This window comes from Synchiropus splendidus, chromosome 7 (assembly GCF_027744825.2).
Source record: "Synchiropus splendidus isolate RoL2022-P1 chromosome 7, RoL_Sspl_1.0, whole genome shotgun sequence".
In the NCBI taxonomy this organism is placed as follows: Eukaryota; Metazoa; Chordata; class Actinopteri; order Syngnathiformes; family Callionymidae; genus Synchiropus; species Synchiropus splendidus.
Window position 1 is genome coordinate 18,175,685 of NC_071340.1, and position 26,481 is coordinate 18,202,165.

The window sequence follows — 26,481 nt, forward strand, 5'->3', positions numbered from 1 at the left end:
GGAAGCTGGAGCAGTGACGCAACATCTGAGGAGGACCTGTCTCTGACTCATGTCGTCGCGGGACTTCCGGACGCGTGAAACCTGGCTGTCACTGTAGTTCTCCCCCACCCGGACCTCTGAGTCCGGGATCTGCCTCCACTTTGGAGCATGATGCTATCTGAACGCTGTCCTTCACTGAGGTTGGCAGAAGAAAGTAGCTGGCAGTATCTGACCCGTCTTATGACGTCCCAAGACTGAAGTCTAACTGACCAGAGTCCCACACGTCGATTGCAGTTGCAAGAAAAGCATTCAAGGTGCTGGAGTCACTTCAGGAACTCCTGTGTGGAAGCATTACATCCTCTCTCAGATCATCTGGAGATTCAAGCCCAGGGGACATCTGGTGATCCAGCTGATCTCACATGAGAACAAAAAGGTCAGGTTTATGGTCACGTTACACAAGGCCTTATCTGATGCTGCTCTGTCAGAACATTGGGCTGTAAATTTCTGACGCCAACACGTTGATGATTGTTCGACCAATGACGTCTGTGAGGACGTGTCGCTGTTACCATGTCACATGAGACCTTTTCAAACTGACAATTTAAAGATGATTGAGTGTGTCTAACTAGACCATTTTATTTTTCAAAACACAACTCGAATATTCACAGCAACAACAGAAGGAAGTGATCTGAGAGACACATGCAATAGCCCAAGTTCGACAAGTACATAAATGTGAAGTTTTAGTTTTCAACGAATAATTTTATTCTTTTCAGCGATTCCTTTCGCGACATTGGACCTGCTCAGCTTCCGTATCAAAACACGGAAGTCGCGCTGTGTTTGTCGCGTAAATGTGCAAACTGCTCTTCCTCTCGAAGGCGTATGAGCATTCTCCGTGGTATAGGTCTGGAGAGGACATCAGATGTCGTTTTTATTCCGTGTTCGTTTTTGTTTTACCGGCCCATTGTGCAGTGTAAGAGAAAGTAACCATGTTAGCAGTTAGCTTGCTCGTTAGCCGCTAACAAAAGACGCTCAGAATGGTTCAAAACGTGTTCCGGAGCGGGTTTCTGGTTCGGGCCACTCACACCGTGTTGACGTGGGTCGTCACGCTGGTTCTGTTTCTGCATGATACCGGTAAGATGTGACAACAACCAGCCACCTGTTCCGACGTCTGTGGCGGTTGTTATCTGATTATGTTACTGTATTTCGACTGAAAACTGAAGATTATTTTTTTAATTATATTTTTTTGATGAATCTGAAGAAACCAGAGAATGTGTCTCACTGAATTCAGAATGTGTCTCACTGAAAGAACTCTGAGTACACAAATAAAAAAAAAAACATTCAATGTCTTAATCACATTTGAAATCACACTTTGCGAGAGACTAATACGGGAGTTTTGCTCTAATAATTAATGATGTCCAACATGTGGCATCAGTCCACACGACGAGTTCCTCTCTCATGCCCCTCTGGACTCGCATCTCCAGGCCGTGTTCATGTGCCACCTTGCTTGTGCTTTGTCTCGTCAGACCTGCGCAGGTGTGAGCAGCGGGGTGAGCTGCTGCAGCCCGCCCTCTTCTTCCTCACTGTCGTCCTGTCCGTGATTCTGTACTTCGCCGTCTCTCTCAAGGACCCGGGTTTCGTAATGATGGACTCTGAGCAGGTCAGAACTGTATGGGGCGCCGAATGTGAAAATGAAGACACCCGTTTTTTCCTCATTTAGCAGAAATATTTGGCAATATTTTCACAGATTTAGCAAATATTTCTTACATTTGAGACACTACACTGTAATGTTACGTTCCATTGTTTCATCTCTTTAAGTGTTAAGACTAAATGCTAAATCTTAACTCAAAATCTTAAACTAAAGTCTTAAATCTAAATCTTTTAAGATTTAAAACATCCCTTAAGATTTAGACATCCCTTTCCTCCACATGGAAGAAAACAATCCTTAAAATTGAGATTGAAGATTTTGATTTTAGATTTCAGATTTAGATTGAGCATTTCGTTTTAACACTTACAGACGTTGCATTGAAGTGGAGTGTCTCAAATGTATTGCCAAAGATTTCGATGTCTTCATTTTTACTTTCAGCGCCCCATTTATCCGGACTCCTTTTTCAAACTGGAGTGCCACTCTTGTTGACCTCACTGTCTGCAGGCTCCCGGTGAGGAAACGGAAGCCATGATACCGGACTGTCGCCAGCGTCGCTGCGGCTACTGCCTCCTGCAGGTAACAACCATGTTGGCGTCTGTCTCACTCATGTGTGTCCCTCACCCGTCTCACCCATGTGTGTCCCTTAGCAACCCATGAGGGCGAGACACTGCCAGACGTGCGGCCGCTGCGTGCGGCGCTTCGACCATCACTGCCCCTGGATAGAGAACTGTGTGGGGGAGGGGAACCACCGCTGCTTCCTGCTCTACCTGCTGGTGCAGCTGACGGCGCTGCTGTGGGCGCTGCGCCAGGCTCTGTACGTGAGTCTGCAATTGTCTGACAACAATCCTTTTACACTCACGTGCTGCGGTTCATCTGCATGTGATGTGCCCTCTGCTCAGGTCCGGTGTGTCACCCATCGTCTCCTGGGATCAGTGGTTCCGGGTGAACGGTGTACTGTTGGTGGTCGTCGTCCTGGTCGGCATGATGTCACTGGTGGTGCTGCTGCTGCTAGGATGCCACCTTTACCTGATCTCCATTAACTGCACCACCTGGGAGTTCATGTCCCGCCATCGTATCTCCTACCTGAAGAGCAGAGATAGCGATGACAACCCCTTCGACCGCGGCGTCTGCTGCAACCTGTGGGACTTCTGCTGTGTGTGCAGCACCGTGGCCTGGGAGCGGGTCTACCAGCGAAGCCTGCAGAACTCGGTGTGACCATCAGGAGCGGCGATGTCCAGCTGAAGGCGCCCATCACGAAACTCTCTGCCTTTAGAAGCTTGTTGGCCACTTGGCTGGAGTCGTGAAGCTCAAAGACCAGAGGTGGGACTCGTGCTAGCAACTGTCACTATATAACCCAGCTGTCCAGCTTGACACAGTCGGACAACATCTTCACCAACGCTCAGGTCCTAACTGTGATGTCATCAGAGTCACCATCCTTCCTGTGACACCACAGGTGAGCATAGTGTCAGATTCACTCTCCTTCAGAACAGCTCGACCGACACACCAGAGCACCAGTCAGTTTACTGCACGTTTATTCATGGACAGGATGTTGCTGCATCAGGACACACATTCTGTAGCTTGGATCAACGTCACGCAGCTGATGGTTTGTTTGAGTGGCAACAAAACAATCGCACAAAAACAACAGCTCGACTGAATCCCGAGGTTCTGGACAGACATGTTTCAGTCTTTAAAGGGAAACTTGCTTCAGACTTGCTGAGAGAATTGCTCACGTGGACAAAAGTGACTGCACACCCCGAGAAGGCTACGTGGCGACGTTAGTACGATGGACGCAGCTGGTCACCACCAACTTCCACCTCCTATGGATTTCTAGAGAAACAAAGTCTTCCCTCGCTCATCGCTTTGACACTAAACTAGGATCACTACTGTTGACACGATTTCTCTTCGCCCGCAATCGAACTTCATTCATTTTAGTTTGCATTCGCCCACGGTTTGAGTGTGGTTTGACGAAGCATTCCAGAGGTTTAGCTTCAGTCTCTTCGTGTTTTCATCATATGAACTGACCTGTTCTCTAATTTAACTGTGACCACATTTTAAAATCTTACTTGTGAATCCTTAGATGTGATTATAAAAGCAATCTTTATTTTTGTGCGTCATGTTCACGACACTTTTTTCTCTCCTGACTGGCATCAAATTCATTTGAGTTATGTTAAGTGTACATCCCAACATCCGTGTGATGTCACACTTCATTTTAATCTACTTCTTTATTTTAGAATTCCAAAATTTTGCTCAAAATATTTTGCACAACTTTTCTCTGATCTGAGTTAATCAGACTTTTTTTCTCCATGACGCAAGGATTAAACACTAAAGTTCTGATGAGTTTTGAGTTTGTGATGGTCCATCACAGATGATATTTTGAACAAGAGATTAATCATATTTTAATGATATATTGCTAATTTCCATCATTTAATTCATGTGCATACATTTCTCTTTGAAGTTCAATATTTTATGTGACATCATTTCCATTCTGCCTCACTTTGCACGCTGAAATTGTAAAAATTAATTACATTTTTTGACATTCACTTATATTCCTCAAAGTTTGGATACATGGCATTAAATCTGAACTTTCCAAGACAAAAACTACTTTCAGATTAGTAACTACATTCACTTGTCCACCAGCATTTTAGCTAGTCCTCTGACTACCATCACCGACTACAGCGCTGACATCTTCGTCATCATCTTCATCACAAAATACTGTCTCTTATTCATAAACATCTGTGTCGCTTGCTTCTATGGCTTGACGGTTGCCTAGCGACCCGCCACTAGACCCAACGTTTACAGAAGTAGCTTTGTTGTGGCAGTGGGCGGAGCCTGTCACAGTGACACGGGAAATAGGCGGGACGACTGCAACATAACAATCGTAGAAAAATAAATCTCCCCTCGTGAACGAAGGTTTGAGACGTAAGTGAATGAAACAAGGCCGCAGCGACACCAGCTCAAATATGTACCTCCCCAAAGCCCAAAATTAATATCCAATTTAGCTTCCTGGATGAGCGCCAAGTTCAGGTGACGTGCAATGTGTGTTGTTTCCGTGCGTGAGGGCGGGATTTGAGGGTAGCGCTGTGAAGCAGCAACAGTAACGGTATAACTGCGAAGAAAGTGCTTAAACTCATACACAGACGCAGACGTCGGAAAATGACCAGAACCCCCCCCTCACGCTCCGGAAGTTGACATGGAGCTGAACGACCCTCTGTGATTGGCTGAGCTGAGCCTTCACGCAAGCTCTGCGCAGAAGTCGAAGCCTGCAAACGCATCCTGCTGCTCGGGCGTCAGCTCGCCGGTCTTGGCGGGCGGCGAAAGGACCGGTGGCAGGCGCGTGAAGTCGCTGTCGAAGTTGCTGACGTCAGCCCGGGTTTGGATGGAAGGCAGGTAGGGTGGGGTCATCTTCTTGGCCAGCAGCGCATCCCAGTCGATCTCCTGCACACACCGACAGCATTAGCGTTAGCCGGCGGCAGACAGGGGACGCTGCGGCTCACCTGGTAGAACTTCTCTCCTTTCAGCTCGTCGGCATCTTGTTCACCGGCTCCAAGTCGCTTCAGTGGGTTTCTCTTGAGAAGCTGCGAGAAGAACAGAGACATGTGACCAAGAACACTGGAGGTCCCTGAGGTGATGGAGCCAACGAGGACCATACAGGAGACTCTGCTGACCCCTGCTGGACACCACCGGTATGACAGGTTCCTCACCTTCTGCAGGATGATGACGGCGTCTGCAGGTAGGGACGGCGGGTACTTAACGTCGTCGTTGACGATGGAGTCAAACACCTCCTCCTCGTCCTCGCCAGGGAACGGAGACTGTGGAGGGAGACAAGGGTGAGGGGAACGAGGACGTCAGGGGGGAGAACATGACCAGAGCAGACCTCTCCCACGAGCATCTCGTAGATGAGCACCCCTAAGCCCCACCAGTCCACCGCCCGGGTGTAGTTGTCGTCGGTCAGAACTTCAGGAGCCAGAAACTCCGGGGTCCCGCAGAAGGTGGAGGTCCGGTCTCCGTGACCCATCCCTGCCGAGGTGACACCACCGTCAGTGGTGCGTCCAGAGAGCGGCATGGAGTGTGACGTCACCTTCTTTGCACAGACCAAAGTCTGTGATCTTCACGAAGCCGTCTGCATCCATCAGAAGGTTATCCAGTTTCAGATCTCTGCAGGAGACACCAGAGTGTGTGTGTGTCAGAGAGAGAGTGAGTTCCAGACTCACCTGTAGATGATCTTGTTCTCGTGGAGGAACTCCAGTCCCAGCAACACACATGCTGTGTAGAACCTGGACACACACAGGGTTGGTCCTGGAACTCTGGTTTTGGCACCAACAGGCACTGACCGGGTCTGAGCGGGCGTGAAGACATCGCTGTGGATGTGGATCATCAGGTCTCCACCAGGCAGATACTCCATGACGAAGCAGACGTGATCACTGGTCTGGAAGCAGCCGTGCAGGTTGACCAGGAAGGGATGTCTGGAGGCATTGATCATCTCAAAGATCCGCTTCTCGCTCATGAGACTGGAGACATCACAATCATCATCTTCATCATCAGCATCATCATCTTTATCTTTATCAACACCATCATCTTCCTCCTCCTCATCATCGCCGTCATCATGGACAGACACATACCTGTCCACCTCATCCCGGGTCACAATGTCTCTCTTCTTCAAAGCTTTGATGGCAAATAGTTTCCCAGATTTCTTCAACTCAGCCAGCAGAACCTGGAACATCGACCACAACAACACACGGTCAGTCCAGTGCATGTGAGCGTGTGAGTGAGTGTGTGTCGTTTTGACCTTTCCGAAGTGCCCTCTGCCCAGAACTGACACCAGCCTGAAGTCTTCCACCTTCATCCTGAAGCAGGAGCATGAGAGAGCTGTGAGACCCGGTGTGTTTTCACTGTGGTGACATGTGTGTGTTTACTTCTGATCAGAAGCAGGTCCATCTGCTTGGTCCTCTACTGGGATCTCAGTCTGGGGACACAACAACAATCATCAACATCAGCGTAGACTCCACGTGGCTTCATGGTGATTACCGGGTCTTGAGGAGCAGAGGATGAGGTCTTGATGAAGGTGGGAGGTGCTTCCTCTTCCTCACTCACACTGATGGTGAGGGGCGGAGCTTCACTGAGAAGGAAACCACGACTGTTGATTTTTATTCCCACATTTCTGTGTGCTTGTGTGACAACTCAGATTTGGCTGCATGCGTTGTTTCCCATGTTCCCACTGGGCATCAGATTAGTGTGGAATTCCAGATTATTGTGAGGCTTCAGACTGAATCAGTGTCATACTCTGTATTATTTTCAGGATTGGATTGATGTTGGTCCTCAGATCATAATATAGATTTGTGTCATGTTGTGAATGACTGTAGATTATTGTTCGCATGTAGGTGATGGTTCGACATCAGATTATCGTCTTGCTGTCATAAGAACCACAATTTCCCCAATAAATGTAATCTGATATAATCCAAATGACCATCAAGGTTCTGACCAGACCTCAGCTTTGCATTTTTAAAATGATTCCCATGCGTGAGATAATTAATCTAATGTCACAAGGGTTTATCGCTAGGTTCAGGATTATTTCCAGTTTTTTCCTGGATAATTCTTAGGCTTCAAATGATTCTCAGATTACATTCATGCAGCACATCATTGTTGAATGCAGGATTATTTTCAAGAGTCAGATTATTATCACCATCAAGATTCAGGAGAGTCTCAACATTTTCAGTTGCTATGCTGTAATCTATATTATTGGCAGGCCTCGGATGATTGCCTTGATCATAATTTTGACCGCAGATTAAATCAGTGTTATAATTATTGGACAAATATTGGATTATCATCAACATAGTTTTTAGTCTTTAGTCTTCAGATCATTGTCTCAGTCTAAATTATCATGTTGGTCTTTCCATTATTTCCATGGCCTCAGATTACTGTCATTCTGTGCATCATCATAATCAGGATTCCGATTCTTGTAATCCTTAAACTGCTGCACTGTCACAGGTGTCAAGAATGTTGCTGTTTTGAGTGGCCTTGTGCAGGATTGAGGTCCAACCTTGGCAGCGGTGATGTCTGCTCTAGTGCTCCCTCTGCTGGATGTGTTGCTCGGCTGCCCTCCATGACAGGTGAGGTGAAGATGGGCGAGCTGAAGGTGGTGAAGGAACTGTAGCGAGGGAGGATGCTCATCATCAGGTGCCCCCAGGTGACGAAGTTCATGTTCATCTGAGCTGCGCGCAGGAAGTTTTTACCTGCAGGGAGAGAGCACACGTCCAAGAAGAACACTGAGGAGACGCAGCTGAAGCGACGCGGGCTGCTCCTCTCCTACCTCTCTCTTTAGTGAAGATGCAACGTTGTCGCCGCAGTCTGGGCTGCCGCTCCACCACCGCGTCCATGAACCGAACCTTTAAAAGAAATTCTGTTAGAGCCTGGCCTTCTCAGCAGCACGGTCCATCGATGGAGGACCTCAGCAAAGAGCTGGCCACTGGGCTCCAGACTGAAGCTCTGCAGAAGCTGTGTCGAGTCCATCAGATCCTCCAGCCGCAGAAACTTGACCGCACACATTGTCGCCACGTTCCGGCAGAAGATTCCCACCTCCAGCTCCCGAGACTGAAACACCAGAAGAACACCAGGCCACCAGCGTGAACACGAACAAGATCTTTCCTCAGCATGTGCTCCAAGTATGTCCTCAGACATTCATTTGGATTGCAATGGCATAAAATTTGGTTCAATACTCGAAAAAGAGAGCCAGGAGTCTTCAGCTTATTAGCTTGTTTATCTTATCTTAGTGAACCAGTTCGCAGCCCAACTATGTTGCGATCTATTTTGTAGATACACCAAACCATAATTAAAACTTAGCACTCAAACTAGTGACTGAGGTCAGGCGTTGCAAGGTCAAATTATCACTGGCGCTTCAAACTTGGCTTCCAACGCCGTGAGTGGGCCTGTGCTATTGCCATCAAAACAAAAAGCATGTCTTTGGTACAAAACCTTCCATTTCTTTTTCTGCTACCTTGTCTGTTCTGCTGCAAAGTGGGTGCGTCGGAACCTTGAGGATAATCACTGGTCCGATGTGGAGATGCATCAAAACCTCGCTAACCTGAACTCAGCAACTGAAGTTGATGGCTGAAGACTGGACATGAGAGGTGGAAATGATGAGATGGTGTAATAAGAGAGCACTTTTTCTTAAACCTCCTGTATTGAAATGATGGAGGTGAAAGGTTCGACTAGACAACTGACTGGAATGAGACTGAACCCCACATCAGGAAGCAGTTGGGATGCTCACTCTCTCCAGTTGGATGTGGAACGTCTGGTTCCAGCTCTCCCTGCAGGTGGCGCTCCAGCTCGTCCGGCCAACGGCGCGACCATCCAGTCGAAGAGCAGCGCTGACCTCTGCACAGGACAGAACCCACATCTGTGACTCATGGCTCTGCAGCGGAACCGGCATCGCGGAGGAGCTCTCACCCGAGCTGATGGAGCCATCCATGCCAGGGGCCAGGACTCCGTCACATCCCAGAAGCCGGACCTCCAGTTGCCCTGGATCATAGGAGGTTTCAGATCAGTCACAGTCAGGTCGGCTGCTGTGACCCTGCAGCAGTACTGACCACTACTCCACCGTGCAGCTCAGATCACAGAAAACTGAGAAATTTCTTTTTGCGAGAGACAGACATTCATTCAGTGGATTGCTGCTGAGGGACAAAGCCGGGTGGTCCAGAGCCTGAGGACTGAAGCTGGAGCATCTGATGGCCAGCAGCAGACTTATCTCCTCATCATCACGTTATCCAAATACAGTTTTTGGCCTTTTTCACCTCGTGTGGTGCGAGATCTGCCAGAACCAGGAGATTACACAGGACGCAGAGGTCAGCAGGAGGCGGATCAGAACCGCCGCTGCTATCAGCTGTCTGCCCTGTTGACACCTCGCGTTCATGAGCTGGTTCTTCTGGGACCTACCTGTGAGTGAAGCGGGTCTGATGGAGAAGGTAGAGTGGGAGGAGGAGAGCGGAGCGGTCCCGATAGATCCATCCGTGACATCGTCAGGCCCAGGCTCCTCCCTCTGACACGTCTCAAGAGACCGGCGCAGAAGGTCCAGCTTCTGGGTCGACTCCTGCACCCGAGTCTGGGCCTTAGGGAGGAACCACAACTGTCAAGACAAAAAAGCATTTGCTCAACTCCCAAAGTAAAACTAGAGTTGAAACCAGCGCTACTGCTATTGTTAAGTCCTCAGGTAATAAAGTGGCACTGATGTGGACATGTGCTGCTGCAGTGACGCCAGATCATGTTTGACTTCAGTTTCGGCCGTGGTCTTGTTCCCTGTCCCACCTTCTCCTCGATCAATTTTTCTGTGAAGAGCCTGTGATCTTCTGCTTCCCTGCCTTCTGAGTGGAACATCATGTTCTGAACAGTTGTCATGGCTTCCAAGCGGGTGATTCTCTCCTCTGCCTCAGCCAATGCTTTCTTCATCCCCTCATCCAGTTTCACATTGAACATTAATGTTTTGTCTCTTTCCTTTTTTCCTGTCTTTTAATCTCTGCCTTCATTTGGTCATGGTCCTGCCTTTGTTTCTTCAGTGACTGCCTCAGCACAGCCATTTCCTGTGTTTGATTGGTTATTGACGTCGCCTTTGATTCCATGTTGCCTGGATATTTTACAGTTCTGAGTAAAAGTGTTGGACCATGATGCTGCTCCTATACATGATATACTTCACTGGTGAGACATCAGAACCTGAAGGGAGTTCGTCCTGAATGCTCTTTGGAGGGACGTGATGTTGAGATGTTGTCCTCAAACAAGAGTGCACCTGATCCAACATCAAAATCGTGACCTCAAGCTGAAGCTGTGTGTGTGTGGGAGGAAACAAACCACCTCCGCCAGCGCTTTGTGGTCCAGTGCCGGGATTCCCTGCAGCTGCTTCACCACGTCTTTGGCCAGAATCAGCGAGTCCGCCTCCCTCTGCACATAGTGCTGCAGCTCTGAGAGACGGCCGTCAGCCGCACCCAGCAGAGACGGTCCTGAGGGACAGAGGTAGAGAGAGGAGAGTCTGAAGGTCAAACTGACCTGGGACCAGAGGGTCACTTCCCGTGGTGAGTGGTGTTTTTCAGGTTTGACATCAGTTGCTGCAACATTTACATTACTGCGACCTTCAAGTGGCGACGCTGGGCTTCAAATAAACATCTGAGTTTTGAATGATGTCAAAGGGGGAGGAAGGTCAAAGGTCAGAGAAACACTAGACACACTCAGTTTTCGGAGGAGTGTGGGTGTGCTCCAGCAGGTTTTTCTCAGATCTGGATGTTTTCACCAGAAACGCTTTTGGAACATCAGCGTGACTATTTTTAGCGCTGACTGAAGCCAACAGCAGATTTCTGAGGCAGCGCCGCTTATTTCGCTGTCAGATCATGATACAAGCTTTCTCCTGGCACTCCAGTTTCCTCCCAAAAACACAGTTTACGTGGGTGTGGGTGAGAGGGGTTTACTGCCCTGTGTGTCCAGTAACACTGCAGTACTCTCAGTACTCAAGTTTCATTTGAATAAAGATTTTAAAGTTCAGCGAGGGCAGATGAATAAAGTGCAAGAAGTGATTTCACCAACGAGAATCATGCTTCCCTTCATAGTTCCTCAAACTCAATCATTCGTGTTATTTTTATTTAAATATCTGATTAAAGTACATCTTGTATTATGTGTAATGGCATTCGTTGGTCTGAAGGAGAAACAGGAGCAGGAAATATTTTGATTTGTCGCTTCAAACGAACTTTATTTTCTTTGCTCATGTTTCTCCAAAAACTAAAAATAACGCAGATCGAGTTCAAACGTCACAGGATGCTGGAGAGTCTGACCTCCAGCCGCGGTCCGGTCCTGGTTCCGTCCATTTTCTCCGCCGCCGCTCGCGACCTGAGTGACTTTGACGAGCTGCAGACGGATCAGCTCGATCTTGGAGCGACTGTCCTGCAGCATCTGCTGAGCCGTGGACAACATCTGAAGAGCAAGTGTAACACGTCAGGACGGGCCGGACCACCGAAAACACACGGCGGGAGGACAGTGGATGACTTTGCGCTCTCACCTCGGGGGGGATTCAGAAGCAGCGAGCAGACTTCAGCCTTCCATCGTCAGGCTCCTTCACTCTCCTCCGCTCCTACATCCTGATGTCCTCCTCCTTGCAGGCGTCCTCTCTCGTCTCCTTCACGCTGAATCCGCTCTGCAACAAAATCCACTTTCACTTCAAGGAGTGGAAGGGGCGGGAGGGGGGTCCTGCAGGGGTGCTGCACGTCTCTGTTGATATTCAGATCTGGACCAGGATTGGCTGCTGCCGCACCACGTGGACCCGCTCCATCAGCCAAAAGACCAACCCGCAGATACACACGATGATGAGGAGGAGGAGAGGAAGTTGGCTCAGGCGCCTCTGAACTACAAACAGATGAGTCACGGCTCCGCAAACACGCTCAATGCCACTTCCCAGTGGTTCCCGAACGCTCTCGTCAGCTGACTGGACGAAGCTCTACTTGGAGTCTCTCTCATCCACGTCCCTGGTGGCGCCTAAGCAAGTGACTAGGCTACATAGTCAGCCGCTACACTCTCTGTAGTCTCTGCTCATGATGACCAGGCTCCTGAGTCTGGAAGCTCTGCTCTGGGTCTCATTTGAAGGACGGCCTTCTCCACACAAATAAATGATTTATGATTTGGAGATATTTATCATTTTTTAAAAATAGACAAAAAAAATGAAGAAACTCAAGGAAAACATGCATTCTATCTAAATCTCCAACCAATAATCACCGCAAAAAAAAAAATAAAAATAAAAAACACTCACAGAAACCACCAATCAACCACATTTGTTTATAATTGTGGATTTCAAATCCATATTTCAGGATCAACAAAGTCATATTTTAGGTGAGGAGAAGAGGGAGTCAGGCAGGGTGGTGGTCTTGATGTAGAAGGAGTCATGATGAACATAGTCTGTGCTCACGCCCCATGAGTGACAGCAGGCGGGGAAAGAGGGGTTGCGGAACATACTGGACGAAGTGATGGCGAGCGTTCCTCAGAGGGAGAGGGAAGTGATAGGAGCAGACTTGAGTGGCCATGTTGGTGAAGGAAACAGAGGAGATGATGTGTGGGCAGGTGTGGAGTCAAGGACAGGAGTGCTGGGGGACAGCTGGAGGTAGGGTGAAGCTGATAGAGAAAGAAGAGGCGGTGAAAACAGATGAGTTCAAGTGTTTGGGATGAGAGTGATGCACAGAGGTTAGAAGAGGTGGAGAGGAGAGTGCAGGCGGGATGGAGAGGACTGTCACGGGTGATCTGGGATGGAGAGTAGCAGCTGGAGAGAGGGAACCTTTACAGAGAGTCGTGAGAGTAGCTGCCTCGTGGAGTACGGTCTACAGCAGGCGCCTCAAAATGATCCACAAAATGGCCCCCATGGGATCAGCTTTCAACCAAACCAGCAGCACCAGACTGACAATTAACTGATTATAGTCTCAGACACCTGATTGGTGAGAAGGTCTCCTCTTGATTGGCTGGAACCAGAACCTGCTCTGACTGTAGCCCTTGTGTGGATCAGTCGGAGTCGCCTGGCTTACAGGCAGTCGCTGTGACTCAAAGATGAGAGTCAGAGTTGAAGATGCTCCGGTGCTCACTGGGAGTGACTGGGTGAGAGAACATGAGCAGGGAGGGCGCATGAGGTCAGGTGAGGGAGGCAACCCCGGACAGGAAATGGAGCAAGACGGAGAATCTATTTCATGTTCAGCAACGCACGTGTTAACCAAGGGCACAGTTATCAGTGGAATAATTCCACATTCAACGAAAAAAATAATAATTCAAAGTTTCCTCGCGACTTCCGGCGGACCTACTTCCAGAGGCGGAGCTGGCCGCCGCTGCGCTGCGCGAGGCGCGTTCCTAATGAAAGGAGCGCGTGAGCGGCGCTCGCGGTGACTTCCTTGCGCCCCGGTGGAGCGGCACGTTGTTGTTCTGCGCGCCGAACTTTCCTCCGAACTAACGGTCTCCTCTCGGGGAACCACTCTCTGACCCACCAGCCAGTCCCAGCGACCACTGCGACTCGCTCACGGAGAAACCATGTCGGCCTCGGCGGCTAAAGTGAGTAAAAAGGAGCTCAACTCGAACCACGACGGAGCGGACGAAACCTCCGGTAAGCAGAATGGCGGCCTCCTGTTCACCGCCATTTTTACTTTCTTCTCCCGCGGACGCTTGCGTCGCCACTTTCCGTGTCCTCGAGCCGCGGGCTTCTCCGCCGCCGAGTCCCATCCCGGTGCTCTCTGCTGAAGCTGCGAGCTGCATTCTAGCCGCAGCTGTCGGAGCCGAGCGCGCGCCGCTGTTGTTCAGCCCAGACCGGTGCTGCGAGGCCGTGTTAGCTTCCGTTAGCATCTCCAGCGTGGTCACTTGTGTCGATGGACCCTGACCCAGTCGCCCTGGGCGGCTCTCGGGGACTCGCTGACCACCGCGGACTCGAACATCACTTTTGAACTCGTTTCGTGACCCCGAGTTTGCCATTTATAGACTGGAATTGCAGCATGTTTCATTTAGGTGTTAGCATTAGCAGGCTAGTGTTGTTGTTGAAGCGTTATCTAACGACGACGCTCAGACCAGCCAAAATAAAAGAAGCGGGTGCTTTGGAAGCTCGTGTTCACTTGGAAGAGGAGGTGCACGCGGGGCTGGGTGGTCTGTGAGCGGCTCGAGTCGGTGCTCGCGTGGTTGCCTTGTGTTCGTTGGTGTCCCACATTTAAACCACGCGGCCTCGGCGGCAGCAGCCGGCAGGAAGCTGCGAGCTTCGGCGCCACCAAAGCGGCTGCTATTGGCCCCGGAGACCCGGGACGGATTTGATATTGGGAGAGCTGTGACGGGGCTTTGGATGAGACGGCGTGGGTTCGGAGCGTTTGCCTTTTGTGCTGTCGTCTGGTCATGTTGTGGTTCTGCCTCCTGAACCACGCTTACACGTCGTTGGTGTCAAATGAAGTGGCGCATGTTTAATGTTTTTGTTCTGAAACGTTGTTTGTCTCGTGTATTCTTTGTTTATATTGTAAACATTATTTTCCTGCAGAGAAAGAGCAGCAAGAAGCAATTGAACACATCGATGAAGTTCAAAATGAAATTGACAGGTAAGACTTCACTCGTTGACTCTGTAATCGTACCTCACAGCATGTTTCTGTATTCTGTTGCTGCACTAGCAAAATGTTTTCCTACTCTGGATAGTTTATTAGAAAGTAATGAAATCGGTGTGTGGTGTGATGAGGACTTAAGAGGCTGCAGCTTCAGAGACAGCAAAGTCACGGTGTCGATCTGCCCCTCAGGTTGAACGAGCAGGCCAGTGAGGAGATCCTCAAAGTAGAACAGAAATACAACAAACTTCGTCAGCCATTCTTTCAGAAGAGGTCAGAACTGATCGCCAAAATTCCCAACTTCTGGGTCACAACATTTGTCAACCATCCACAAGGTGAGCCCATGGGCAAGGTGTCCTGTGTGTACGTGTGTGTGTACGTTGCATCGTGTACTGACTGTGTTTCTCTGCTCGGCAGTATCTGCCCTACTGGGGGAGGAAGACGAAGAGGCGCTTCATTACCTGAGCCGAGTGGAGGTGACAGAGTTTGAAGACATCAAGTCGGGTTACAGAATAGATTTTGTAAGTATGGGCCCTTTCATGTGTGCTGCTGTTGTGATCTCCATGTTCCTGACACCTTTCTGTGACCCCACAGTATTTTGATGAGAATCCATACTTCGAAAACAAAGTACTTTCCAAAGAATTCCACCTGAACGAAAGTGGAGACCCGTCTTCGAAATCAACAGAAATCAAATGGAAGTCAGGAAAGGTGTGTAAAGTGCATCCCTGTGACGCTTCAGTTGTGTTGACATTTGGACCACTCTGAGCATGTCTTGGTGGATGCTTTAGGACTTGACCAAGCGCTCCAGCCAGACGCCGAACAAAGCAGGAAGAAAGAGGCAACACGAAGAACCAGAGAGCTTCTTCACCTGGTTCACTGATCATGCTGACGCCGGCGCCGACGAACTCGGGGAGGTGATCAAGGACGACATCTGGCCCAACCCTCTGCAGTACTATCTGGTGGGTGTCCCCGAACCAGCCGTTTGACGTCGTCTGGCTGGAGAGTTGACCGTGTTGATGCTCTGCTCAGGTCCCAGACATGGATGATGACGAGGGTGAAGGCGAGGAGGACGAAGAGGATGAGGAGGGTCTCGAAGACATCGAGGAAGAGGGTGATGACGATGGAGAGGAGGATGAGGAAGACGAAGGAGAAGATGGAGAGGTATGGTGACGATTATAAGACGAGCTGTTTGACTAGAGATGCCCTGTTAAACGTTTTTTCACATCTGATCCCGATACATTCTACTGATACCAATATTACTCCGATCTGGTACCAGAGCTCTGATTAAATTACCATCACTGTTGTCAGATGTGTGAGTAGAGGAAACTAGAGGTATTTATAACATACACTGAAAAAAATTGCAACTCTGCAGATTTCAAATTGAACATTTTTATTACATCCAAGCATACACGCTGGTTGGTTCTTGAGGTATCTACAAATTAAGTTTCTTTTGTCATAAGAGTGCAAAAGGCATCAACATCGTCCATTTTTTTAGTGCCAATTACGAAAATAGAGAAATGTATACAGCTGTACGATAACTGTATACAATCTTTCAGATTTCTTTGCTTTTCTTGATGGAATTGTGCAAATACCATTTACATCCACCAGAACAGTTTGAAATTCAACTACAATCAGAAAACTGCTTTAACAAGTGCATGTGAACTGTGCAAATCGCAGCCCGAGGCTACAAAATGCCTCATTTTCAAACATCGACAATGGTTGGTCGTCAAGTATGAAGTGAAGTAGCTTATTAGTATTGGCTTTAGCCTTCTGTCCGCTGGAAGTTTGCTTATAAAAGACTCTTAGAGTGTAAGCTGCTGCGGGGAACCGTCACATTTGTCCCTCGCAGCTAAAAACTCGCCATGCTCCTTAGAGTGGTGCTGCTTCAAATGTTTCATTAGGTTTGTCAAAGCTAGAGAGAGTGCTTCCACCTCTTGGTATGTCCACTTGGCAAACATTGCACTTTGCTGTTCTGCTCTGGTGTTCAGTTGCTGTCAGTTATCAGTTGCTGCTGCCGCCTACTAAATGTCTTTGAACAGAGACATGTCTCATTGCTTCATGAGTCTGCGTCTTATGGACACTGTTCAGAATGTCCGGTCTGTGTTTTGTAGTTTTGGGGTTTTTTTTTCCCCCAAGCAACAGTGCTGCAGTGAGGAAAGACTTATGAGCTTACAGCATTGAAGTAATGATCTAACGGTGTGTGGATTGGGTGTCTCCACTGGAAAACCAGACGCTACAATCTTGTTTATCGGCACCCGATACGATAGCAGGATCTGTGTGACATCTCTGTGTGACTGTGATCATCAGTGCTGAACGCTCCTGTCTTCCAGGACGATGAAGGAGAAGATGACTGAGAGAGGAACCGCCGACCCTCAACTTTCTATTCCCTGTTTTGTTTTCCACTCATAATTGGGAGCAAAGGTTTTCTTTTGTTTTCTTTTGCTTCACGCCCATTCTGACGCCTCTCCACCTGTTGGTGCCATGTTCCGTTCACTTTTGACCTGTTAATGGCTGATGGCACTTCGCCCTGAATTGTGTTGAGGTCTGCTAGTGCTAGCAGACATCAACTTTTCTTTTTTCCCCCCACTATTTTTATTTTGATTTTGGGGAGCTGACCCCAGAAACTGTTATTGTCCCCCAACGTGGTTAACAAGTTCCAGCTCATTCCTTTGACTTGTAATGTTGAGGCGGAAGGGGTGGGAGAGGTGGGGAGGGGGGGGCCGGAGTATGATTGGGGAGAGTGGTTATTTTGACACCATTTCTATGGATTTTTCTTTTTTTTTTTTTTTTTGCATTGTATTGTTTTACAGATATCCATGCAATTTGAAATGACATTTTTAATAAAGAACAAAATGGAAAAAAGTGAAGCGTGTACATTTTGGCCCGTGCCTCTTCAAGGGTAGAAAGACTCACAGGATTTATACATTTTCATTTTTCCGCTGGGGAGGGGGGGCTGTTCTGAGTTTGCGGTGCATCTGGGAGGAAGACAAAGAGGCGCTTCATTACCTGAGAGCTTCTTCACCTGGTTCACCAATCATGGCTGTCCTCGTACTAGCCATTTAAGTCTTCTAGCTGGAGACTTGACCTTGTTGATGCTTGGCTCAAATTCCAGACATGGACATGGATATGGGTGAAGGTGAGGAAGGTCTGGAAGACATTGAGGAAGAGTTCAATGATGACAGAGGAGGATGAAGACGGGGGAAGTTGGACTTCACCGTTTATGAACATGTCGACGTCTTTGAACCAGGGCCAGCTGAGATTTGGGTTTAAAATGTTTTTTTGTTTTTGAACCTTGTCAACTGTGCTCTGACTTGTACAAGTATTTCAGCTTGTGTCTGAACTCAAGTTTTGTCCATGATAACCTGCAGGATTTGTGCCCATGGATATTTGAAAGGCCAGAGCACATTGATGCTCCAGCCATGTGTTATGTGTGAGAAGTGACAGGTTGGCGTTTGTGGTTTCATGATGGCAACCCTCAAATACTGGGTGGGAGGCACTGCGGACGGCTGCTGGTGTGTAGTGTCAGCTGGTGATGGACTTATGAGTCGACAGCAGACTGGACGCGAAGTCCTGGGTTGTTCGGAGGCCATCAAAGTCACTAAGGTGTGTTTGGCCTCCTCGAATGTGGTTTTACGGACAGTGGCAGGCCCAACTTGGAGGTAGATGTGGACAGTGTCAATGCAACGCAGCAACAGATCGGAGAGAAACTGTAGGACAGAGATTCAGAGTGCAGCCTTGGCCACAAGGAATCACGTGTTTGGAGGATGAGGCAGTCTGGACGATCACTGTCAACCATGTCATTTCACAAGACACTCAACGGTGCATTGCAGAATCACCTCTTACTTGTATTGACCACAGAACAGCAGCTTAAATTCAGCCCAACAGCCACAGACCCACCTAACTAGCTCCCACACCGGGGACACGAGTCACGTCCAAAACAGCTGAAGTGTTGATCACGCCGGCCTATTTAAACGGAACGTCCTCGAACAGCTGGATGCGAACCCCTCTCCCGCCCGAGAGCCGCGGGCCTGACCGCTCCTCCATCATCGACGGACGCGAGGCTAACTAGCACCAGCTAACACGTCGCCGCTTTGTTTTGAGTCACGGCTCGAATGAACGGCCATGGGCCGCGAGGAGGGAGTGTGGATACAACGAGTGTCTCTTTAAATCGGTGTTTCATTCGAAAAGCGCTTATAGAGGTCCGCTTGTTTACAAACGCTACTATGCTAAAACTTGGGCACAGATGCTAATCGAAGCGTCACCGGAAGTGCATTTTCCTATGCTTTCCGGTGGCGGATTTTTTTTTTTATTATTCGCCTTATTCTGATGTTCTTTTTTTATACCGTTTTTTAATTGCAGTTTGTGAATGTAAACGCAGTTATTACAGCGAACGGCGTGCAAAAGTTGAAGCGCGAGGAAAGCGCGAGTGAGATTTAAAACACTGACGATTCAATTCATCCAATAAGATGAAATGAAGAGTTCGGCATTTAAATGTTGCTCATTAATTTGAATAGTTTACGAGGACTGTGGTGGTAACCAGGGGCAACGCGTTCGCAAACCCCCCTCCACCAATCAGGTTGTGTGCTTCTACAAATGGACCAATCAGATGCCTCGTTGCAAGCACTCGGTAGCTCTGATTGAGCTCAATACGAACCCTGGAGTTTTAGCTCCAAACAACTTAGTTTGAACGTTTGTGGTCGGTGAAATTTTGTTTACGCCGACAGAGAATGAATGGGCGAAATACCCCGCCGCCCCTTCACGTCCACATCACGGACACGACCCCGGTGCACGTGCACATGAGGAGGAGCCCCGGCAGAAACTCGCAGGTGAGTCCTCGCCTTTATCGAAGTTTATACACTGATAACGACTTAACTTATCGTCCACAAGTCTCTCACTAATAATGCCGGATGACAGTTAGCTTCCGCGCCGTCTCAGTGTGAGCCGGTTTTACTCTCCTGAGACAAAGAAAACGCATAGTTTTTTTCACTCAAGTTGGTTTTGCAGAGCCCTAGTAAGGAGGTGCAGCTACAGGGGAAAGGATGCCGATCGAAAGGCCGGGCCCCGTGGATCCCACCTGGAAAGTCTTCCACCCGAAGAGACCTGCATTCCCAGGTGTGACCCTGCTCCCACTCACGTGTGAATCAAGAGAAGAGATGAGTCAAAAAGCTACTTAGCGAGGAAGTCTCGATTCACACCACTTGCTCTAACATGCACCATGTTTGTTATGTCCTTGGTTAGAGAGCTGTCCAGCATGGGGGCGCTGAGGGTCGTCAGGCTGCCCCATTGGATCCAGATGACTTCTCCCAAAACCTGACCATCCTCCTGAAGGAGCAGGATGCTGACCGTCTCGCTCGGAGGTAAAAGTCCCCAGTGCTCCTTATATACATGGTGACTTACAATATGGGCTCCACACAGTGGTGGCACATCTCTGTGTAAACAGTGTAACGTGCAGCCTTCACCTGTCCTCTCTGTGTCAGCATAACATACAGGAAGATTATAATAAACAAACACAAATAAATGTGGTGGCACATCACGCATGACTTTTAAAACCTAAATAACCTACTGGGATTTGATCCCAGGACTCACTTCAGAGCCTCTTTGATGAGATGGTGAAACTGCTGACCAACACACGTCGCATCTGTCAGGCCTTCTGCCAACATGTCACTATCATGATGACGGTCGTGGAGGTTGACAGCAGAGTAATGGAAATGTTTGGATGCAGAAGAAGAGCTCTTCGTTTGTGGGGACCTTCGCTGCTCCGTCACAGACATGGGCTCTGAACAAACTGCCCCTCAGCCAGCCGATTCAGGGGTGCTGATTGGATTAACAGTGACCCTTTCATGTCTGTGATTTGCTGCGCTGCAGCAGTGAACATGGTTTATGCTTATAGGAGCCATGTTAATGTGCTCTGCCAGCACTCCCAAAAACTCAGGATCAATGACTGATTTAAAATGATAAGTGAAATTTCCTTACACCGGTACTGCACCGCTCCCTATTGACCAGCTACCACAGGTCGTGCTCATGAAATGCCAACTGTGTGATGGTTTCCTGTGTGCTGTGGCAGCGTGGAACACGGAGAGACGGATGCTCTGCTGCGAGCGCTTGTGGAGGCAGAGATTGATGGCGTTGCTGTCACCAGTCAGGTTGTGGCGCTGAAGGAGGTGGTGGACCACCTCAGGAAGGTAAACAGATCAATAGATGAAGCTTAGGGAAAGCAGGTGCTGAACTGAGCAGCTAACTGACCAAATATTGATATTCCAGGAGAAACGCCTGTCCAAGGTTCAGGCTGCATCTCTGGAGCGTCAGCGACAGGCGTTACTGGAGAAGATCCAGATGTTCCATCACACCAACCGTGGCCTGCGGGACCTGCTGAGAGGCCGGACTCAACACCAGGTACAGATGTAGGACCACCACCACCACCACAAGGGCACAGCAGTGTTTGGCAAACTCTTGTCCCCAGAGGGCAATGCTGGCCTGGTCCGAGGAGAACGAAGATCTGAAGAGGCGGCTGATGGACTGTGAGGCCGAGAACATGGTGAGGAGACACTGACCGCAGCACAGAAAAACCAACATTAAAATCACCTGCTGAATGATTCAGTTGTGATGAAAGTAAAACAATTTTGGGTGGAAATGATTATTGGACTGTGACCGTCAGGAACGGAGAAAGACTGATGACGTTAAACTCAGTCAAAACACAAAAGGTAACCAAAAAAAAAAACTCGATTGGCAGTGAAGGTGTGAGGAGTAAAAAGGTAGGTGGCTGTCAGCGAAGACTCCACCTTTGTCGTCTGTCAGCCAGAGAATGACCAGGGTTCAGTTGAGGTGGTGTCAGCCAAGAGTCTGGACGTTGCCTCACACTCCTGGCGTGTTTCTCCAGCGTCTGTCGGCCAAGCTGAGCAGCAGGGAGAAGGAGGTCGGAGCGCTCGCTCGGCATCTGGACCTGGAGAAGGTGAGTGTGAAATCAAATTTTCTGCAAGTAGCATAAGTAAAGCGACTGGTGTGTGACGGTGCAGGACAACATTAAGACCAGCGAGGAGCTGTCCAGGCTCCTGGAGAGCAAACAGGATCGTTTGGACTCTCAGCTGACGTGGACAGAAGCCGAGAAGGTTCGACTGACTGCTCAGATTCAGGTGGGTACATCACAGCGCCTCTGGAATTGTCCAAATACCCCTTGATCACAGGCACTCTTTAAGAAGCTGTGATGCTGATCTGGAGAACTTCACGTTGGTGACAGACATTTGTGGACGATAACCTGGTATTTAAAGGTGTCTCATAACGTGTTTCAGTCCAGAACCCCCTCCACCCCAGCTGGCTCATACACCACAACTGTCAGTCTTCAGAAGCTGCACCAACATCTCCTCTCTGTGGTTAGGTGATGCAGCAGAAGTTCGAGCAACAGCAGCAGGAGCTGCAGCGTCTCCAGGAGGAGCTGAAGAATCAGAAATGTGATAAGGAGCAGGAGAACCAGGAGCTCCTCAGCACCATCAACCGACAGATGGAGGAAGCTGAGGAGTCGTGCCGGCAGCTGAGGGTCAGGCTTCAGGAGAAGGTCAGTTCAGAGACGCTGAAGTGATGAGTGGCCTCAGAGCACCAGGATGATGGGTCCGGCCCTGCTGCTCTGGCGGGTGCGCGAATCGTACCTGCTGCGCTGAGATCAGAATGTTGATGTCGGTGTGAAGGCAGCTTCTGTTCTGGTTCGCTGCTTCCTGCATGCAGATCAGCTGTGATGAAAGACCTGTGTGTGCTGCAGACCCAGCTAGCCAGGGTCACAGGAAGGTCACTCACTGGGACACACACTTGTATTGCTATCCTTGTGGGGACATAGTGAGGTTTCTCATTGCCGTAACCCTTTCCCCAGAATCTCTTCCTAAACCTAACCATCCAAAACACATGCTAACTTTAACCAAGACTCTGAACCAAACTGAAATTCAATTGTAATGACCCAGTTTTTATGAAGTCTTCATCCTCAAATTGATGCTTAACCTTGTGTGGTCCAGCCCAGTAACCGCACAAAGTCATACAGTCCTCACAAGGATAGTGTTTGGTGAAGAATAGGCCCCCAGTAGGATAAACATACACAGAACTGTTATCATCACTAAAATTAATTTAAATTATTGAACATGTCTTGTAAGTTTCAGTCTGTAAAATGATTTGTAAAGACGTTTTTCTTCATCTTTACTGCCGACTTCTTCTTGGTCTCTGATCTGCTGATCTGATGGAGGAGATTGGACATAGCTGCTGCTGATGTTATTGTGGGGACCAGAGAGTAAAAGAGAGAATTATTCACGATATTGGAACAAACCTTGTGCAGAAGTCCAGTTATCCTTTCATTCTAGTGGTCTGGTTCATGGTCCTCACCTGTCTGGCAATGAAAATGCTTTCTGTGGTCTCAGGAGGCCCAGTTGGTCCAGGCCCGGTCCAAGTCCAACGACTGGTGCCTGCGTCACTCCAGAGAAGCTGCAGCCAGAGAGAAGCTGCAGGAGGATGCAGCAGCCCTCAGACAGTAGGTGAGAGCCACATGTGGTGAGGCTGCGTCGGGTTGACCTCCTTCTCTCCCACAGTCAGGTGACAGAGCTCAGCCAGAAACTGCAGCAGAACGAGGAGGCCCGGCGAGCGGACAAAGAGGAAGTCCAGCGACTGACTGCCGACATCTGCCGCTTCAACACTGACAACAGAGAACTGCAGGTGGACTCAGGGGTGATGATGTCACGGAGGGAATGTGTCATAGTAATTTCGAGTACTGAGCGGTATTGATTGAGTAGTTACAGGAGTGAATATTGAGTGTAGTAGTGAGGTCAGACAGTAGAAGACAGATGTTGTAGTTCTTCCAGGAGTGTTGGTTGCAGTAGTACTTGTCGCAGTGATAAAGATGTTGTCATGTATAGTATTATTGTGTTGTTACAGCACACACGAAGTAGATGATACCCTTTATATCACTGTAGTAGTCGATCTAGAAGTTGGACCTGTACTTGTCTAGTGTGGCAATAGCAGTTGTTCGACACATTTTACTACTGTTCATCACAAGTCACAAACTTTGTAGAATTTTGACTTGAGATTTTTGAAGCAGTATTCAGAATAGTAGCAGTTCCAGTTCGAGTATTACTATCATGACAAATGTTTACTGTAGCATATACTGTAGTAGAAGTGTTCGTACCACTGAAGTGTGTCATGGTGAAGCCTGAGTAGTAGTACCTGTTGCTGGCACGACTGTTAATTGTGCATAGTAGTTTCAGTAATGCATGCTGACACACCTACTACTGTACTTGTACAGTAGTTGTGATGGCAGTGAACTGCCAGAGGGGCACTGCAACTGAAGCCGCACTTGTCTGCAGGACCAGCTCTCGTTGTCGCAGGAGAAGCTCAGGTCTCTCCGGTCTGAAGCTGGAGCGCTTCGATCCACCGTCAGGATGAACCAGAACCTGCTGGACAAGTACAAGAAGAAGGTCGGGTCCGACATAACAGGCGCCTTCTCCAACCCACTAACATGTGCATGTACATGTGCAGGTCCAGCAGGTCCGTCTGCAGTCGGAGGAGTTCTGCCTGAAGCTGGAGGAGACTCAGAAGGAGGCTCTAGAGGAGAAGGAGAGACTGCAGAGAGAGAAGGAGCAGCTGAGGAGAGACCTCAGTGCCCGTCTCCGAGAACTGGAGCCTCTTCCAGACAAGCTGAGGAGGACGGAGGAGCAGCTGAAGGACGCTCAGAAGGAGGCTGAGGGCCACCAGAGGAGGAACCAGGAGCACAGCTGCTCTCTCGCTGAAGTCAGACACAAGGTTGCGTCACTCGGTTGCCAGGCCGCAGCCCTTTTCTGCCCTTCATGAGGGTATGTGTGTGAGTGCAGGTGGAGCAGCAGGGAGCTGAGCTGGAGGTCAGTCTGCGGAGAAGCTCGCTGCTGCAGCAGGAGAAGAACCTCCTGAAGGAGAAGACCCACGACATGAAGAGGTGCTCTCCTGGCTGTCATACCAGTGAAGCTCCGTCCTAAACCTCCATCACGTCCACAGGAAGCTGGAGGAGCTGACGCTGCAGAACCAAGTCATGTCCGAGTCGCTGGCAGACAGAGATGCCGCCATCCGCAGCGTCCAGCAGCAGCTAGAGGAGAAGAGCATGGAATGCAGTGTCCTGACCAGGCAGCTGCAGCGGGCGCTGGACGACGCTCAGAGACAGGTCTGTACACATTTACAGCGAGGGAGAGAGGTAAAGGAAAACACCAGCCACAGAGAGACAGGGAGGGAACAACAATATACTGAGTCTGAAAGAGTGTGCAACCTTGAAAGTGACAGACTTGGTTCTTGTTCACCTTCATTGTAGCAAAAAACTCTGATGGGTAAGACCTGTCAATAAGCTACAGACAGGTTTGTGTTTGGTGGTCCAGGTTTCTATTCTGGACTGAAAGTGAGACAGGTTTGTACGTATGGTCAAGAAGAGGTGAAGCGAGAGAGAGACGGCTTTTAAAAAACATTGGCTTTAGACGGGTGCGGGTGCGTAACTGTCTTACGGTCTGCCAAGGCTATATTTCTGTTGACTGCAGAGAGATAGACAGACAGGTTTTATCTACTCGCTGTGTACTTGTTGAAACAGACAGAGAGTAATAGTAATCATTTATCCTGCCATTGCAGGTTCTTGCAGCAGAGAGAGACAGGTGTTTTCTGAATATATCAGCTAAGAATCAAGGTGGGTCTTAAAGGGTGAGACAGGTCCATCTGTTGCAGGAGATCAATTTAATAGGTAGGAGGCTGAAATAGAGCTTCAACAGAGAAGGAATCTGTGGCATTCTAGTAGAGAAAGAGAGAGACAGGTTCATCATTCAGCTGCCACCGACCAGACCTGTCTGTGAGCTGCTCAGGGGTCACCATGACGACATTGCCTTCTTGCAGGTGGAGGAGAGCGTGCAGAGGATTCAGTCCAAAGAGAAGGCGTCTCACGTCAAAGCTCTGGACCTGCAGGGTCAGCTGAGCCGGGCCAGAACAGAACTGGGCCAAGTGCAGCGCAGCAAAGAGGAGGTGAGCAGGTGCACACACACGCACTGAAAGTGCCCGACAGCTCTGACTGTGTGTGTCCATCCGTCTGTCTGTCCAGACGGAGCGGCGCCTGCAGAACCAGCTGCAGCACCTGCGGGAGCGTCTGGAGCAGTCGGACTCTACCAACAGGAGTCTCAGCAACTACGTTCACTTCCTGAAGACCTCCTGTGCACCGCTGGTGACCTCCACCTGACCGCTCATCCTTCCGTCCGTCCTGCTCGGGACCTCCCCACGTGACCTGGACCTGCTGCTGCTCTAGAGTCACGATTGGATCTCTCTGACTCAACTGTGTTTTGTTCCCATTGGTGACATTGTTTCCCCTGATGTGGGACGTTTTATTCCCTTTTAAAAGACTATGCCTGTTTTTCCTTCGTCAAAGAACAAAGAAACCTCCGCGGGAGAATTGTTTGCTCAAATAAAATGTAGTCAGGGAAACAAATGTTTTGGTTCTTGTGGCGCAAGTGACACTTGGGCCTTCAGCTCAACGATTCTGCCTTCATAAACAAACCAACCACTTGTTATCACAGATATCAAGATCAAGAAACCACAAATACATAAGATTCAAAACATCTTGAAAGTGGAGACAATTCAAGTGGAATCGAAAAAACAACTTTCAACAACGGTTCAATAAAAAACGCCACACCTCACTGTTCACCCTTTGAGAGTTCCCTTTTTAATGACTTCGTGACGTCAAGTGAGGTGACAGAATATAATGTACGAGATTAATATGTAGGAATAAGTTCCAAGTTGATATTAAAACTTGCAAAATGGTTTCTG

The 26,481-nt window shown here is 48.9% G+C and overlaps 4 protein-coding genes across 7 annotated transcripts; 3 read left to right on the forward strand and 1 right to left on the reverse strand.

Moving 5' to 3' along the window:
- Window positions 1–533: 533 nt before the first annotated feature.
- On the forward strand, window positions 534–4,735 carry zdhhc12a (zinc finger DHHC-type palmitoyltransferase 12a). Its single transcript, XM_053870826.1, has 5 exons — window positions 534–1,107; window positions 1,500–1,633; window positions 2,126–2,197; window positions 2,269–2,435; window positions 2,521–4,735. The coding sequence occupies exons 1-5, from the start codon at window positions 1,011–1,013 to the stop codon at window positions 2,834–2,836; spliced, it is 786 nt and encodes a 261-aa protein (XP_053726801.1). The 5' UTR covers window positions 534–1,010; the 3' UTR covers window positions 2,837–4,735.
- On the reverse strand, window positions 3,143–11,834 carry LOC128762427 (serine/threonine-protein kinase N2-like). 4 transcript variants are annotated; one of them, XM_053870699.1, is made up of 20 exons: window positions 11,652–11,834; window positions 11,428–11,566; window positions 10,460–10,605; window positions 9,551–9,722; window positions 9,065–9,136; window positions 8,886–8,992; window positions 8,066–8,209; window positions 7,929–8,004; window positions 7,659–7,851; window positions 6,647–6,737; window positions 6,535–6,584; window positions 6,408–6,465; window positions 6,241–6,332; window positions 5,953–6,129; window positions 5,833–5,895; window positions 5,700–5,776; window positions 5,496–5,638; window positions 5,323–5,430; window positions 5,116–5,196; window positions 3,143–5,056 (listed from the first exon to the last, which is right to left on the reverse strand). In XM_053870699.1, exons 2-20 carry the CDS (start codon window positions 11,564–11,566, stop codon window positions 4,853–4,855), a joined length of 2,193 nt encoding a protein of 730 aa, XP_053726674.1. In that variant the 5' UTR covers window positions 11,652–11,834; the 3' UTR covers window positions 3,143–4,852. The 4 variants fall into 4 exon arrangements, with proteins under 4 accessions (XP_053726674.1, XP_053726673.1, XP_053726675.1 ...); XM_053870698.1 differs by having other exon boundaries at window positions 8,886–9,136; XM_053870700.1 differs by lacking the exons at window positions 10,460–10,605; window positions 11,428–11,566; window positions 11,652–11,834 and adding an exon at window positions 9,920–10,407 and having other exon boundaries at window positions 8,886–9,136; window positions 9,551–9,740.
- A 1,667-nt stretch (window positions 11,835–13,501) lies between these two features.
- Window positions 13,502–17,394, forward strand: LOC128762514 (protein SET). The gene is made up of 8 exons (XM_053870824.1): window positions 13,502–13,724; window positions 14,634–14,691; window positions 14,884–15,026; window positions 15,109–15,212; window positions 15,286–15,399; window positions 15,480–15,650; window positions 15,721–15,852; window positions 17,022–17,394. Exons 1-8 carry the CDS (start codon window positions 13,652–13,654, stop codon window positions 17,043–17,045), a joined length of 819 nt encoding a protein of 272 aa, XP_053726799.1. The 5' UTR covers window positions 13,502–13,651; the 3' UTR covers window positions 17,046–17,394.
- A 1,140-nt stretch (window positions 17,395–18,534) lies between these two features.
- Window positions 18,535–26,129, forward strand: LOC128762428 (outer dense fiber protein 2-like). The gene is made up of 17 exons (XM_053870702.1): window positions 18,535–19,517; window positions 19,696–19,803; window positions 19,930–20,048; window positions 20,756–20,873; window positions 20,953–21,084; window positions 21,152–21,226; window positions 21,569–21,640; window positions 21,705–21,821; window positions 22,064–22,240; window positions 23,085–23,194; window positions 23,253–23,376; window positions 24,024–24,134; window positions 24,196–24,459; window positions 24,528–24,628; window positions 24,688–24,850; window positions 25,561–25,686; window positions 25,763–26,129. The coding sequence occupies exons 1-17, from the start codon at window positions 19,419–19,421 to the stop codon at window positions 25,895–25,897; spliced, it is 2,151 nt and encodes a 716-aa protein (XP_053726677.1). The 5' UTR covers window positions 18,535–19,418; the 3' UTR covers window positions 25,898–26,129.
- Window positions 26,130–26,481: the final 352 nt, after the last annotated feature.